General features: G+C 39.9%; 1 protein-coding gene across 2 annotated transcripts; it reads right to left on the bottom strand.

The window, feature by feature from the left end:
• Positions 1–480: 480 nt before the first annotated feature.
• Positions 481–15,352, bottom strand: LOC5506487 (interleukin enhancer-binding factor 2 homolog). 2 transcript variants are annotated; one of them, XM_048725543.1, is made up of 17 exons: positions 15,221–15,352; positions 12,089–12,213; positions 8,834–8,890; positions 8,526–8,579; positions 7,572–7,649; positions 6,845–6,947; positions 6,659–6,739; positions 5,467–5,493; positions 5,211–5,303; positions 4,663–4,741; positions 4,428–4,515; positions 4,203–4,264; positions 3,874–3,943; positions 2,780–2,824; positions 2,626–2,700; positions 1,945–1,969; positions 481–1,197 (listed from the first exon to the last, which is right to left on the bottom strand). In XM_048725543.1, exons 2-17 carry the CDS (start codon positions 12,209–12,211, stop codon positions 1,022–1,024), a joined length of 1,236 nt encoding a protein of 411 aa, XP_048581500.1. In that variant the 5' UTR covers positions 12,212–12,213; positions 15,221–15,352; the 3' UTR covers positions 481–1,021. The 2 variants fall into 2 exon arrangements, with proteins under 2 accessions (XP_048581500.1, XP_032230783.1); XM_032374892.2 differs by having other exon boundaries at positions 8,532–8,579.
• Positions 15,353–17,053: the final 1,701 nt, after the last annotated feature.

Here is a 17,053-nt window from a genome sequence, read left to right as displayed (position 1 = left end):
TAACTGATTATAAAGTGTATCGGTAAATCCAACTGTTACATACTGAAAGCTGGAAGTATCTATTGGTTTATAAAGACACTACGAACTAGATCATATCAGTAAAATATTACAGCTCAAGTACGCCTCCTTAAAAAAATTAGGAGCACCCCTTTTAAGGACTTTTTTTCCCCGGAGCCCCCCCCCCCCCCCCCCCCCCCCCCCTTTGGTGGTTACAAATTTTCGTCCGATTTCCGTCTTCTTTTATCGTAAATGTCTTTATAACCTTGATATCAAGTAAAGCAAAATAGAATAAGCATTATTTTCTTAGAAAGCAGGTATCAAAACCTTAGCGGAGAGGGTATGGGAATAGTTTCGAAGTAGTTTGTAGTGATATCCAATGGCCATGGCCTGGCTTGCTTCATTATACCATATTTCTATACCTCTGGAGCTCCGCGTAGCCGGCCTGCGGCACGCTCCGCTTTTAAACAAGACAAATATAAGTCAGCCAAATAAATTTTTATTACTGTCAACAGACGAAGGGGTATGCCAATTTCTAGTGTTTGAAAAGGTGACATGCAGTGTACAGCCAACCATTTAAAATGTTTTCCACTGATGTCTGTAAAGTTACATAGGAAAAAAAACTGAATAAAAAGTATAAAGGTGAAATGTTTGGTAACAAGGTTGTGTCATTCACTTTTCTGTGCTCTTCTGTATTAAATGGCTTAAATGGAGCGATTTGCAATCCCTTTTCAAAACTTCACTATATACAATCTCTGAATCCCCCATTCCTCATCCATGTGACTAATCCAGATTGTTATCAATAAGTTTTAAACCATATTGTACCAGGCCCGTAGCCAGGGGCGTGGCCAGGGACGGGAGGGGGGATGGTTCCCACTCGAGAGGAAGGTCTAACTGAATATGAATTAAATACCATTGCGAGCTAGGACGAGCTACCTAAAAGAAAATGGTCCGCTTATGGGTAGACGAACCCCCAGCTCAAAACCCTGGCTACGGGCCTGTATACAGATGTGTGCAAGGGGGCTTATGTCTCCATTTTGTCTTCAGCTGTTTCTTCTGTAGCGGCTGCCTCTACATCTTGCTCGTCGTCATTCTCGTCACCGTCCCCCTCCTCTTCGGGTTTTCCCTCCTGTTTCTCATAGGCCTTGGTACCAGGGGTGACTATCACTCCATTCCAACTGGATACCTCTGTTTCTATAGCTGAAAGCATTAACAATGATAGGATTAAATTGACAAAATTCCACCTCAGTTCTCTGGATTAAAGCAACAGACTTATTCTATTTTGCAGTCACATGTGCACACGTGGTCTTCGTTTACAAGTCGCGACTGAAAATTGGTAATGGAAGCCATTTCGCAGTTACGACGGGTGTCAAACTTCCAACCAATGAGGAAGCCCCAAAAAGCACCAGACGCCAAAACAACAGACGGGATAAAACATACGAAAATACACACTAAATCAAAGACAACGCAAAGTTCAAAAACAATTCGAACGTCACTATTCAATTGCTTGTTTGTGTTTGACGGTATTTTTTTGGGGGAAAATAGATGTGACGGAAACAGAATTGGATGATTGACGCCCACCAAAAAGCAGCTGTAACTCGTAAACGAAAAGCACAAGGTGCACGTTGACTGAAAACGGGTAAAAGGTCAAAATGCAACCGTCTGAAAATTATTTTATTGTTTTCAACAGTATCAAGCCCTAAAAACAATTCACATTGACAGACGTATTTGAAAAGATCTTCAAGAAACAAAAAAAAATGTATACATCTATTTTTACCCATTAACCACTTAAAGTTGAACATCCGTTTAAAAAAAGGTATTTAGTATAAACGGCGAATGTCAAATGTCAAATAGCAATAGTTAGATGTCATCTTCAAGACAAGTCCAAGTATTGAAAAACACATAATCCATCTGTCTTGCATTGTTGACCTTCCATGGAACACTCACCTACTTGAGGGATACCTTCTCCAGCCTAAAAACAATAACATGAAGTATCAGCCACAGACGGAAATATAGCTTTTACTAATAAATGTATAAATACTGCAACAGGGATGTGTTAAAAGATTTGAAGGTGTCACAGCTATAGGCCCGAGTAATGATGCAATGATTGTGTTTGTTTCAATCGTGCATATAGTTATGTAGGGTAAGATTTTTAATTTTCGCTTTGAAAGTTATAAAAAAAGGCTACGTAACAAAATGGTCTAAAATCCAGGTAAACCGCAATAACTAAGGGAACCCTTTGGGTCAGTACGCAGCTCTTACAAGCTGCAATTTGATTGGGCAAATGAACAATATCCGCACCTCGACACAAAGAACGAGAAGAATAGAGACAAAAGAACTCCTTTGTAGAACAAAGATAATAGGAGACAAGAGGTGCGTACTTACTCAACCCTTTATGACCGTCAACCCATACGTACTCAGATGTTCAATGTTCGCGTTGAAAGTTATAAAAAAAGGCTACGTAACAAAATGGTCCAAAATCCAGGTAAACCGCAATAACTAAGGGAACCCTTTATGACAGTCAATCCATATGTAACCATCACTAAACTATTCTATCGCATGTGGTTTTGTTGCATCAGGATTGGACTTTAACCAAAACTACTTAACCACAAAAGAAGTCTGTCTTACCAGTCCGAGAATTTCATTGTATGCTCCATGATTAAGGCAGCGGAGTAAGGTCTGAGCACATGTTGTAATTGCATCCTAAAACGAACGACATAGCAAGGATAAGAAAAACAATATAAAGGACTTAGGACAAGCCCATGCTGCGTGAGGCACAAACCTGCTCTTCCAGGCTCAACACACTGTGTGCCCTGACTTGACCACTCTGTTAATCAAACGATAACACAAAATTAATGGTCTTAAACTAGAGAGCTGTCCCTTCATATCTGTTTTTGCTGCTTCCTCATTGCACAGTTGATGGAGTGTTATAAACCAAGGAACTAAATGCCTCACATGGAGTGACAATGTTTAATAAGCCAGAAACTATATACAGTACTTCACATCATTACTAGTGCCTAAAGGCTCAAGAACTACACAACTCACATGGATCGACAATGGCTACTCACTCAGGATCTACATACTCTCAATCATCAATAATATACATAATACACCAGGAACTATACATACCTCATATCGATTGGCAATGTCTAACAACTCAGGAACTACATACCTCACATACATCAACAATACCTAATGAACCAGGAACTACATACCTCATATCGATCGGCAATGTCTAACAACTCATGAACTATACATACCTCACATACATCAACAATACCTAATGAACCAGGAACTACATACCTCATATCGATCGGCAATGTCTAACAACTCATGAACCATACATACCTCACATACATCAACAATACCTAATGAACCAGGAACTACATACCTCATATCGATCGCCAATGTCTAACAACTCATGAACCATACATACCTCACATGGGTCTACAATACCTAATGAACCAGGAACTACATACCTCATATCGATCGGCAATGTCTAACAACTCATGAACTATACATACCTCACATACATCAACAATACCTAATGAACCAGGAACTAAATACCTCATATCGATCGGCAATGTCTAAGAACTCATGAACCATACATACCTCACATACATCAACAATACCTAATGAACCAGGAACTACATACCTCATATCGATCGCCAATGTCTAACAACTCATGAACCATACATACCTCACATGGGTCTACAATACCTAATAAACCAGGAACTACATACCTCATATCGATCGGCAATGTCTAACAACTCATGAACTATACATACCTCACATACATCAACAATACCTAATGAACCAGGAACTAAATACCTCATATCGATCGGCAATGTCTAACAACTCATGAACCATACATACCTCACATGGGTCTACAATACCTAATGAACCAGGAAGAAACAAACCAGCAGCTAATAATTGAAGAGCTCGTCTGTGAAAAAAAAAACTTTTTTGAGCTGCTATATTTTTTGTATAGTACAAATGAATTAATTTCAGAACACAGAGTATTATTCAGTTTTACAAGAATTTGTGCACTGAATCAGACATGCAGCAGACATGCCTAGGCCCAGCGGACATGCCCACACCATGGGCTATCAAAGTGTGGTATTTTCTTGTTGAAGAATCACCAGATGGGATAGAACTCCATACCACACACCTGCGCACCCTTCTTCTTCATCGTATATTATTACCTGAATGCGATATTGATACTAAGTGGTTGTCTTGATGTCACAGCCAGGGTTGAACGATGTGCCTATATGTGAATATAAACAGATTTGATTTTACAATGGCAAATAAAAATCAAAAGGAACACTTCATTATGCAACCTATAGCTTTGGCAACTTCAAAAAATGCCACGTGAAAAGTGGGCCAGTAGTCAAGGGTACCTAAACTATCAAGAAATCAAAAATACACACCAGTAAATCAATAAGCCATGGCGTTAGCCCCTGAAGTCCAGTAAATCTCTTCCTCAAGTCCTTGAGTAAACGTACAAGGATCCTTATACTGAAAATAAAATGCATTTACATAGGATTGTGAAAAAAGGTATATGTTTTGGTTCCACGAATGGAAATTTTGTATTGGCCTGCACAGTAACAGTAAAACAATAAACCTTGTCTTTGTCTACTATGCTATTCATAGTCTTACAATTACCTTGTATGAAAGGCATTCTCTTCAAACCATCGTGAATGTCTAATTGTAGCTAGAGCGCCTTCCAGCAACTTGACATCGACTAGAAAGCAAAGTGCGCCACAGGTCAGAAACTATTTACCCTGTTTGCAATTAATTGTCTAAACCACATGTACATGACAAGAGCAAAAAAATGGGAAAATTAAAATTGTAAGGTTGTGTTAGCTTACATTTTGTTTATATTTTGCCTAGAGGTTCCTTGCATAATATAAAACAAAATAAGCATTAGTATATTTTGGTAGATGATCCGTTCTTGAGATATGATTGAGCGAAGTTGCCTTAGATAATGAAAAAAGTAGCAATTTCGCCCAAAATGGGCAATTTCAGACAAGTCAAGAATCTTACAATTTGCAATATCTCAAGAAAGGATTATCTTCCAAAAAATACTAAAGCTTATTTGGTTTTATATTACACAAGGAAAATCTATGCAAAAAATCAAGCGAATACAATCTAACACGACCTTACAATTTGAACTTTGCCATTTTTTCCCTGTCCCTGTACATTAGAGATACCATGTTTGGCTGGGTCTGCATCCCTAAGGTTCTTGGGTAGGGTAGTTATCAGAACACGAACAAGCGCTCCTTCTGTGCCACTTATGTTGAAACCTGAGAAAAAAAGGAGACACAGGAAAATGATTAATAGGTCACGATACAATCTGGTTAATGGAAATGAAAAATGTTACTAAAAGGTGAGCTATATCCAAACCCACTGTACATGTACTGTATCCAAAACACAGTTTAGTAGCTAGCAACACCCATACCAACTTACCGCCTTCATTTGCTTGCATAGGAAAATCTACAAAACAACAACAACAAAACATTTCTCAGCTTTCTCACAACCTCAGCCAACTGCCTGTCTGCCATGTTTGCCTTTCAGTCCATGTCTGCCTGTCCATCCACTTTCTCATCTTTTTTTTCTGCCTGCATGACATGTCTGACTGCCATTTCTGTTTTTCTATCAGCCATTTTTATCTCTCTGCCAAAAATATCTATCTGTCTACCTTGTCTGTCTATCTGTCTACCTTGTCTGTCTATCTGTCTACCTTGTCTGTCTATCTGTCTACCATGTCTGTCTATTTGCCTACCATGTCTGTCTATCTGTCTACCTTGTCTGTCTATCTGTCTACCATGTCTATCTGTCTACCATGGCTGTCTATCTGCCTACCTTGTCTGTCTATCTGCCTACCATGTCTATCTGTCTACCATGGCTGTCTATCTGCCTACCATGTCTGTCTATCTGTCTACCATGTCTGTCCATCTGCCTACCATGTCTGTCTATCTGCCTACCATGGCTGTCTATCTGCCTACCTTGTCTGTCTATCTGCCTACCTTGTCTGTCTATCTGTCTACCATGTCTGTCTATCTGTCTACCATGTCTGTCTATCTGTCTACCTTGTCTGTCTATCTGTCTACCATGTCTGTCCATCTGCCTACCATGTCTGTCTATCTGCCTACCATGTTTGTCTATCTGCCATTTCTGTTTGTCTATCTGCCATTTCTGTTTGTCTATCTGTCTACCATGTCTGTCTATCTGCCTACCATGTCTGTCTATCTGTCTACGTTGTCTGTCTATCTGTCTACCTTGTCTGTCTATCTGTCTATCTGCCTACCTTGTCTGTCTATCTGTCTACCATGTCTGTCTATCTGCCTACCTTGTCTGTCTATCTGTCTACCATGTCTGTCTATCTGTCTACCATGTCTGTCTATCTGTCTACCTTGTCTGTCTATCTGTCTATCTGCCTACCTTGTCTGTCTATCTGTCTACCATGTCTGTCTATCTGTCTACCTTGTCTGTCTATCTGCCTACCATGAGTGTCTTTCTGCCATGCCTGCCTCTGTCAGCCATGTCTGTCTATATGCCATTATCTGTTTGCCTGTCTGGCATTTCCGTCTGTCTAAATGCCATGCCTGTCCTTCTGTCCCTCTAATACATAATACATCATATAAGTGAACATACTAACCATGTGCAGTTGTTGCATCTTTAGTGGAATCTTCCTTCAAGGAGTTTTGCACTCTTGTTGCTAAAGCAATTATGTCTGCCTCTGGTGGAATGAACAAAATTTAGCCATTGCACATGATATAATAAATCATGAAACTGTTTCATTATATTATGAGGAGTGTAGTGTGATACAGCATTGTTAATATACCTGTCGGCAGTCTCTTGAGTATAACTGTCAGGTCAGCGATAGGGTGACCTAGGAGCATGGTGCCTTTCTTGTGTGACCCAACAGCACGTACCTCCTCAACGCCCTTAAAACAAGATTTCGACGCTGATCATATTGTAAATGGATCTGTAAGAACTTACATAAATGTACTTATCTGGTCATTGATTTTTTAGTTCCAAACAAAAACATAAATATTAAACTCAAAGGAAATAATTTGTTCATTAATAACCCAGCATCTAGTTAGCCAAAGACACGATTCAGAACCCTCAAAGCATCTTTTAATTGATTTATGCTCTTTGACCCTACCAAAATATAGTAATACCTAAAAATGCATGGCAATTTTTAAAAGCTTAGTTTGTCATGTCACAAAATTTTTTTTCACGCTGTAAATCAACAAGATCTCAGAATGTCAACAGATCAACAGAACAAGATATCTCTGTGTAGCTTTTTTCCTGCTTATGTATACTTCGCACACAATTTAAAAACAATTATGGGGGACTTTATCCGTATGGAACAAAGGGTGAAATGGGAAAAAGCAACTGTAACTGAACTTGGGTACACATAAAATGTCACACAATCAACAACCGTATCACTTACAAACCATATCACTTACATGTATAGAATGTCACACAATCAACAACCGTATCACTTACAAACCATATCACTTACATGTATAGAATGTCACACAATCAACAACCGTATCACTTACAAACTCAGCAGTATCAGGATCCACTATCAAGTTGTCAAGTACGCTGGTAACCTTGGTGACTAGATTTTGTACCAAAGCCTGTCAAGTGATCAATTCAGGATAATCAAAACTAATGCTATTAACTTTAATTTAATGAGTGTCAAATTTAAGAACTACATCAGGTGTAGCTGGCTGTTAGAACAGATACAGATGAAAGGAAAAATAATCGACAGTTAACAAATGATTGCCTATAAAATGTACAAAATAAGAAATAACTACAGAGAGGTGGAATTATAGCTGAGCTAAGATGAGCTATACTGTTATATACCCTTTTAATCACAAATAGAAAAAGCAATACAGGCCATGTGCACGGAGTTGCTACCCAATTGTGTTACACATGCTTGTTGCGTTTTGTGTTGTCTTTTCTGAGTTCCGTTTGTGCATTTTGTAACTGTATTTTACATGTTCTAATTCATTAAATAAGTGCTTCAAATTTTTCTTTTAATTATTGTGTAGCTCTACCGGAAGCAAAAAGCTGACAAATTTCTGGCTTTTTGTTTCATCTTTTTCATGACGATAAAATAACAAATTTATCAAAACACACACTACGATAAAGTGTAGTTAATGTGCATTCCAAATCAGCTATTATCTTCTGTTTGTCAATTAAAATACAATAAACTATCTTGAGATTTGCATTTTAATCTCGCAAAATGTAAGGCGTGCAGGTCTATTTTTTATTATTAAATACTTTTTTTGGTGTTAGGTGAAAGCTTCTAACGAAATGCCATTATGTAATCTATCCCAAGAGATCTATCCACTTGCCAAAAATCAAATTGCTATATCAAGGCGATTATTTATTTTTCTTCGAAACGAACAATTTTTTAGCTGGTTGTCAATTGGGTAGCAACTCAGTGCACATAGCTTACTATCATACATAGAAAACAGGGGATTATTATTAAATGTGAGGTGATTTACTTTTACCTGTTCTTGTTGTGATGGTGTCAGTTTTGTATTTCTCTTGAGCAAAGCCTGGAAGATAGGGTAAGTTTAAAATCAATCATGTTTAACTGGAAAGCAATAGGAGCCAATGGCTTCTTGACCAGAGACATTGATTTATGTCACCCCAGGCAAAATATACAAAATAACCAGTAAAATGTAACTTTTATTGAAGATCCAAAAGAGCAATAAAGCATGCAAGGATAACGTCCTTCTTTTACATTTCATATAATCAGGATTATTTTCAAGGGTTATGTATGCATGCAGGAAAAATACCAAATACTAACTTCAGTGAATTGGGTGTCATCTACTTGGGGACGAGCTTTCACAAAAAATCCCTCTGACTGGAATGAAACAAGGTTTAGTAGAAATCATAATCCAAAATTCTTTCACTTTCTCAGGCAGCCTCAAGGGGTAATACAGGGTTAGAGGTAAGAGGGTAAGAGAGAACAGGGGTAATACAGGGTTAGAGGTAAGAGGGTAAGAGAGAACAGGGGTAATACAGGGTTTGAGGTAAGAGGGTAAGAGAGAACAGGGGTAATACAGGGTTAGAGGTAAAAGGGTAAGAGAGAACAGGGGTAATACAGGGTTAGAGGTAAGAGGGTAAGAGAGAACAGGGGTAATACAGGGTTAGAGGTAAGAGGGTAAGAGAGAACAGGGGTAATACAGGGTTTGAGGTAAGAGGGTAAGAGAGAACAGGGGTTATACAGGGTTAGAAGTAAAAGGGTAAGAGAGAACAGGGGTAATACAGGGTTAGAGGTAAAAGGGTAAGAGAGAACAGGGGTAATACAGGGTTAGAGGTAAGAGGGTAAGAGAGAACAGGTGTAAAACAGGGTTAGAGGTAAGAGAGTAAGAGAGAACAGGGGTAATACAGGGTTAGAGGTAAGAGGGTAAGAGAGAACAGGGGTAATACAGGGTTAGAGGTAAGTGGGTAAGAGAGAACAGGGGTAATACAGGGTTTTGAGGTAAGAGAGTAAGAGAGAACAGGGGTAATACAGGGTTAGAGGTAAGAGGGTAAGAGAGAACAGGGGTAATACAGGGTTAGAGGTAAGAGGGTAAGAGAGAACAGGGGTAATACAGGGTTAGAGGTAAAAGGGTAAGAGAGAACAGGGGTAATACAGGGTTAGAGGTAAGAGAGTAAGAGAGAACAGGGGTAATACAGGGTTAGAGGTAAGAGAGTAAGAGAGAACAGGGGTAAAACAGGGTTTGAGGTAAGAGGGTAAGAGAGAACAGGGGTAAAACAGGGTTTGAGGTAAGAGGGTAAGAGAGAACAGGTGTAAAACAGGGTTAGAGGTAAGAGAGTAAGAGAGAACAGGGGTAATACAGGGTTAGAGGTAAGAGGGTAAGAGAACAGGGGTAATTCAGGGTAAGAGGTAAGAGGGTAAGAGAGAACAGGGGTAATACAGGAAGAGGGTAAGAGAGAACAGGGGTAATACAGAGTTAGAGGTAAAAGGGTAAGAGAGAACAGGGGTAATACAGGGTTAGAGGTAAGAGGGTAAGAGAGAACAGGGGTAATACAGGGTTATAGGTAAGAGAGTAAGAGAGAACAGGGGTAATACAGGGTTAGAGGTAAGAGGGTAAGAGAGAACAGGGGTAATACAGGGTTTGAGGTAAGAGGGTAAGAGAGAACAGGGGTAATACAGGGTTAGAGGTAAGAGGGTAAAAGACAACAGGGGTAATACAGGGTTAGAGGTAAGATGGTAAGAGAGAACAGGGGTAATACAGAGTTAGAGGTAAAAGGGTAAGAGAGAACAGGGGTAATACAGGGTTAGAGGTAAGAGGCTAAGAGAGAACAGGGGTTATACAGAGTTAGAGGTAAGAGGGTAAGAGAGAACAGGGGTAATACAGGGTTAGAGGTAAGAGGGTAAAAGAGAACAGGGGTAATACAGGGTTAGAGGTAAGAGGGTAAGAGAGAACAGGTGTAAAACAGGGTTTGAGGTAAGAGGGTAAGAGAGAACAGGGGTAATACAGGGTTAGAGGTAAGAGGGTAAGAGAACAGGGGTAATTCAGGGTTAGAGGTAAAAGGGTAAGAGAGAACAGGGGTAATACAGGGTTAGAGGTAAGAGAGTAAGAGAGAACAGGGGTAATACAGGGTTAGAGGTAAGAGAGTAAGAGAGAACAGGGGTAAAACAGGGTTTGAGGTAAGAGGGTAAGAGAGAACAGGGGTAAAACAGGGTTTGAGGTAAGAGGGTAAGAGAGAACAGGTGTAAAACAGGGTTAGAGGTAAGAGAGTAAGAGGGAACAGGGGTAATACAGGGTTAGAGGTAAGAGGGTAAGAGAACAGGGGTAATTCAGGGTAAGAGGTAAGAGGGTAAGAGAGAACAGGGGTAATACAGGAAGAGGGTAAGAGAGAACAGGGGTAATACAGAGTTAGAGGTAAAAGGGTAAGAGAGAACAGGGGTAATACAGGGTTAGAGGTAAGAGGGTAAGAGAGAACAGGGGTAATACAGGGTTATAGGTAAGAGAGTAAGAGAGAACAGGGGTAATACAGGGTTAGAGGTAAGAGGGTAAGAGAGAACAGGGGTAATACAGGGTTTGAGGTAAGAGGGTAAGAGAGAACAGGGGTAATACAGGGTTAGAGGTAAGAGGGTAAAAGACAACAGGGGTAATACAGGGTTAGAGGTAAGATGGTAAGAGAGAACAGGGGTAATACAGAGTTAGAGGTAAAAGGGTAAGAGAGAACAGGGGTAATACAGGGTTAGAGGTAAGAGGCTAAGAGAGAACAGGGGTTATACAGAGTTAGAGGTAAGAGGGTAAGAGAGAACAGGGGTAATACAGGGTTAGAGGTAAGAGGGTAAAAGAGAACAGGGGTAATACAGGGTTAGAGGTAAGAGGGTAAGAGAGAACAGGTGTAAAACAGGGTTTGAGGTAAGAGGGTAAGAGAGAACAGGGGTAATACAGGGTTAGAGGTAAGAGGGTAAGAGAACAGGGGTAATTCAGGGTTAGAGGTAAGAGAAGGAAGAGGGTAAGAGAGAACAGGAGTAATACAGGGTTTGAGGTAAGAGGGTAAGAGAGAACAGGGGTAATACAGGGTTAGAGGTAAGAGGGTAAGAGAGAACAGGGGTAATACAGGGTTAGAGATAAGAGGGTAAGAGAGAACAGGGGTAATACAGGGTTAGAGGTAAGATGGTAAGAGAGAACAGGGGTAATACAGAGTTAGAGGTAAAAGGGTAAGAGAGAACAGGGGTAATACAGGGTTAGAGGTAAGAGGCTAAGAGAGAACAGGGGTTATACAGGGTTTAGAGGTAAGAGAGTAAGAGAGAACAGGGGTAATACAGGGTTAGAGGTAAGAGGGTAAGAGAGAACAGGGGTAATACAGGGTTAGAGGTAATTGGGTAAGAGAGAACAGGGGTAATACAGGGTTTTGAGATAAGAGGGTAAGAGAGAACAGGGGTGATACAGGGTTAGAGGTAAAAGGGTTCAAGAACAGAAAATGAACATCTGTTACTGTACATTTCATTTTTTGATGCTTCCCTTTTTAAGGTAATATGTAATACTAAGGTACTGTAACTAAGATAATAATACTAAGGAGTTTTTCTTACCAATATGGGATCAAAGGTAGCATGACTAACAATAAACCTTTGGGGTCCCATTGGTCCCCGCATGTACGGCATAGGACGCCCTGGACCACCTCGGCCACCACGTCCCATGCGGAAACGACGCATTGCTGGAAAATACAATAAAAATTGTAAACTTTCTTCATAAATGAAATAATTGTCACTAGAGAGCTAATCCAGCTATAGGCTGTCGGCAGCAGTGGACAACAATGGTCATCACAGGTAGCCCAGGCTCTCTCAATTAGTAATTTGAACCAACTGGCTCTTTGACCGTTAATAGAGAGAACATAATGAGTTGTTACTTTATGCAAGTATTCTTCCATAAAAATGTAATAAATTCAATCCAACTTGATGTTGTAGTTGTATTTGTCTATTATTTAAGCGATTTAGAGCGCATTTGGGGATGCTTTGGTGCTGTTCAGTGTTATTTAGTATTGGTTACTAATTTCCAATCACCTTGACTAAATCGCTCGGTTCTTGAAAAATATGCAACGCACAACGATTTCAACTGGAGCGGATCACCTGATAAATTTCACATTACGTTATCTCATAATATTAACCACTTCCCCGAGTTTTCAGCTCAAATTGTCGCTTGAATTGACTTCATTAACCTCCAAGTATCCAAGTCCCTTCTAGATCGTCGACGGAAGTCATGAATGACTTCTCCCAAGGGACCCAATTTGACAGGCACTTTTTTCCAGTTGGCCAATCAGAGTACCGACCCTTGGGAGAAGTCTACCAATTACTAAAATACCCTTTTCCTTACACTTGGCTGACTCACACAGACACAAATATTAGAATGTAGTCTCATAAAAAAATGCACACCAATTAGTGTGTTTGCTTCTCCAAGAAGAAAATACTCCATCATTTTCTGCCCTTCCTGGGGACAACTCCTTCACTCTTACAAAAAAAAAAGGGTTGAACATTCACCCTAGAGTGTACAATCATTAAAAATCGATATCGAAAAAACGATCGATAAATAGAAATAAATCAATTGATAAATTAATTGATATCAAATGTATTGGATGATCGATATTAATTGATACTCACAAAATTCTTCCCAATTGAGGCTATCAATTATATCGATCTTACCTGTATCTATCGATTGGTACAAGCAAGAATAAAAAAGGGTTTACCCACAAAAGGGTTGCCCACGTATTATTTAGATTTCTAGACATTCTTATAAAACAAGTGTATATGTATTGCCTCGGTCGCTGTACCTTGTATGTACATATACACCATATGTTTCTAATTGTCACGGCTTTGGCTGCAAAAAACTGAAGCAGTATGGGCGCATGAGATTATAAAGCCTGCATAGCGAGGGGAGAGAGGGAGTGAAAAAAAGAGGCGCACGGACGCGCACGGGGCAGAATGCAGAACTAGACAAAACTCAAGACATCAGATAAAGAGAAAATATAAACTGATCTTTTCCTTCAATTTTCATAAAACTCTTTGATTACACGTCAATTGTAACAGGCTTGTATGCCCCATTCTTTACCTTCTGGCGATTTTGCATTTAATGGCATTGATCGTCAGGATGTTCATTAAATATATAACTAGTCTGGTATTGCAAAAGTGAGGTTAGAATCTATGATTTGCTACATCTCTACAGAGTGCAGCAATAATTTGTTACAAGTAGTGTAGTATACACTATGTACACTGTTGGTTTTTACCATCTGACTGCAACAATAATTTCACTACTACAAGTTAATTGTGTAACATCCATAAACATTATTCTGGACGGTTATGGCAATAACTACTGTCGCTACTGCTAGTTTGTGTTGGTTCCGTAGTTTTCACGTTTTGTTTGCCAATGCAATAAAAAAAATGTTTGTTAAATCTCTTGTACTCGTCTTTTATTTTACCGATTTAATCAATAATTCGATATAAATTGATGAAGTTAATCAAAAATCAATATTTATCGATTATCCTCACTTTTGTTTTCTATGATTGCTATCGATTACCGATACAATTAATTAATTTTATCGATTTATGTTGATTAATATCGATTATCGATTCGATCAATTGCACCCCGGGTAGAGGAACATTCTGTATGAGATTCTTGCACCTTCCCATGGAAGTCCAAGAGGGGTGTTTAAAACCTTACCCCCCCCCTGTCTATCTATCATTTATCTATTTATTCATTTGTTTATTTATTTTTCTTTTCTTGTTTGCAATCAATTATATCTATAAACGGACATCCTTGGTACCGTATATCTTACAATAAGATAACATGGTTCTTTTTTCATCTCATTTTTGGGGGATTGGAATGAATTTTTTTGCAACTCCCTAACGTCTTTTTCGTCCATGCAGCTTGACAAGGCAAGGTCAAACTTAAGCGAAGCATCCTACCCCGGCTGGTAGAATTTGGCATGCCGTGTATTGTCTTTTTCTCCACGAACGGCCCATCGAGCGTCGCTATCAGGAATTTTCTCAAATTCAAATGAAAGATTCTCGCCGCTCAAACGGCAAAACGGGGATGAATAGACGATTAAAAGGTATGGTTGGAAAGGTAAATATGTGTGCTATGATTCTGCGAGGTTTATTTTGCCGTGCGAGTCTGGATTTCGAAAGGATCGGTGGATTTGTTGAGCAAGTCAGAGTTTGCAACCTTGTCTATTTAATATACAGAAGGCGACGGGAAAAATTCGCAGCGGCTAAAACAGCTTAAAATGGCAAATAATGGCGGATTTGAGTAGCAGCAACGTCAAGCAACTGTTTTATTTTCAAATCAGCGTATTTATTTCAACGAGATTCGTTCGCTCATACAAACTTTGTAATAAACCTACACTCGCCGTGAGCCTGGGCTACCTGTGGGGATATGTCCGGATAAAATGTAATAGAGAAATGCTTGAGGATCTTAAATGTAAAATCTATTTTAAAAGAGGTCCAGGATTTTCCTTCGTTCCCCATATTTCCCTTGTTTTGTATCTTTGGACTTCCGTCATCTCATCAAAGCAATGTTTTGACTGACAGTGCCGTTGTGTTCGAACCCAAAACCGGCATGTCAGCACGTGCTAAGAACTTAAACTTCGATACGACAGAAAACACTTCGAGCAAATAACATCGCATGTGAATCATACAATAAATAAACGGTATTTCTATCAAAGAACGTACCTTTTTGATGATAGTTAGTGGTGAATTCAGAGAAATAACTTGAAATAGTGACGCTGTCGCTCGCTTTTCACACAAGTTACATACGGGGTATTCAATTGTAAAACCGCCGGCCGCTCTGCTCGCACTCACTGAACATTACACAGGAAATCCGCGTATTTTTTCTTCTATTTTTCTTTTCAATACTGCCGCTCAGTCTCTTAATCTGATTTCTGAATAATGCACAGATACGATAATATGAAAACTTTTATTTAATTAATATAAGAGGCATCTGGTCCAGGGCGGAATCCTTCAGCTGCGACAAAAACAACAACGCCGGACACTCGAAACTTCTTCTGACCTTTTGGGGGCCCTCTAAGACCGCTGGGTCTCCGAAGTGTAAAAGCATTAGGTAAGGGCCGAAACAGTGCCCAAACTTTTAAATTGATTCAAAGTTTTTTTTTTCATTTTTTTCTACGACAAGACTCACCCCCCCCCCCCCCCCCCCCACACACACACACACACACCCTTGCCCACTACACAAGTACAGAACAGTAGGGCCCCCGAATAGTCTTTGGCAAGCACCCCGTTTTTTTATGCGAGACCGAGCATTTTTTAATAAATCGCCAGCAGCGAACACAACAAAAAATACAATGCGAGCACGGCGGACAAAAATTGCGCGAGCATTAGCCGTATACTGCGAGCACATCAAAATATCGGGGGCCATTCGGAGGCCTTACAGTTACCGGCTACACAACCTTTGTTTCACTGGGGCAAACCCTCTGCCCACAGGAGCTCATGCCCTCACCCTCACTACCCTTCCATAAAAATATCATGCATCTCCGCCTCTGATCCAGATGGATGAGGATAAACAAATACCATAAGATATTCACGAAAGCATGTCAGTTTGACCCCGTCTCTCAGATACGTGAGCAGACACACGCTGAACGGATACGCCATCTGTGCGAAATACGTGGTAAAGTGCTCCCTCGACAGACTCTCATGATCATATTGCTAAAGATAACAGGACTTGTCCTCATTTGCTTGCTGGGAATCGGTGGGTTTTTTTAGTTTTGCGATTCGTGTCATCTCATGACCATAACGCTTGAATGGTAAATTAGGAGTCAAGCGATCGCCGTTAAATCTGAGCTAAGTTCCTAGTGATCACACTTTATGCATCTCTCAAGTCTCCAACAATAAATATGCAGTTTAGTTATATATAGACAAGAGTACTTTATAACATATCCACTCTTGCCTCGACTTGACCGTCCTTGTACTATGTATTTTAGATATATTGAGCATGTTTTTTTATTGGGCAAAGTAATGTTTTCTACTTCGCTCTTTAAATATTTGACGATACTCCACAATTAATTTTATATTGTACAGTGTAAAGTGCCTTTTGTCATCTACTTTTATCTATTTCTATCTTACCAGATGTTATTTTCTTAACATAAGTCACTTTATATAAGTGTGGACTTTAAAAACACACTAGCATACACACATTGGCACCAGTCGGGCCAAGACGGGACGCTAGCACAGTCTATTACACGTGCAGTTCGACAACCATGGACAGCTGTTTCGTCCCAGTTATTAGGACTCGTCAGCATGGCATAGCCGGTTCGCCTCAGTTAAACTTCATCGGCAAAAAAACTGCAGGGCGACTTCGACTCGAACGAAGTGCTTTAAATCACAGCTTAGATCCATGTGGGATCCATGTGGGTTGTCTATAGACATGGCGCGCGAGAACCAAAATGAGAATAACGCAGTGGCACGCCCTCTCCTGTCCTAGGAATGCGTATAGGGTACTACCGAAAACACGACAGCGCGATGAACAAATGCTGCCGGGTTGTTTAATCC

This window comes from Nematostella vectensis, chromosome 3 (genome assembly GCF_932526225.1).
Source record: "Nematostella vectensis chromosome 3, jaNemVect1.1, whole genome shotgun sequence".
NCBI lineage: Eukaryota > Metazoa > Cnidaria > Anthozoa > Actiniaria > Edwardsiidae > Nematostella > Nematostella vectensis.
This window is presented reverse-complemented; position numbering and strand designations above follow the sequence as displayed.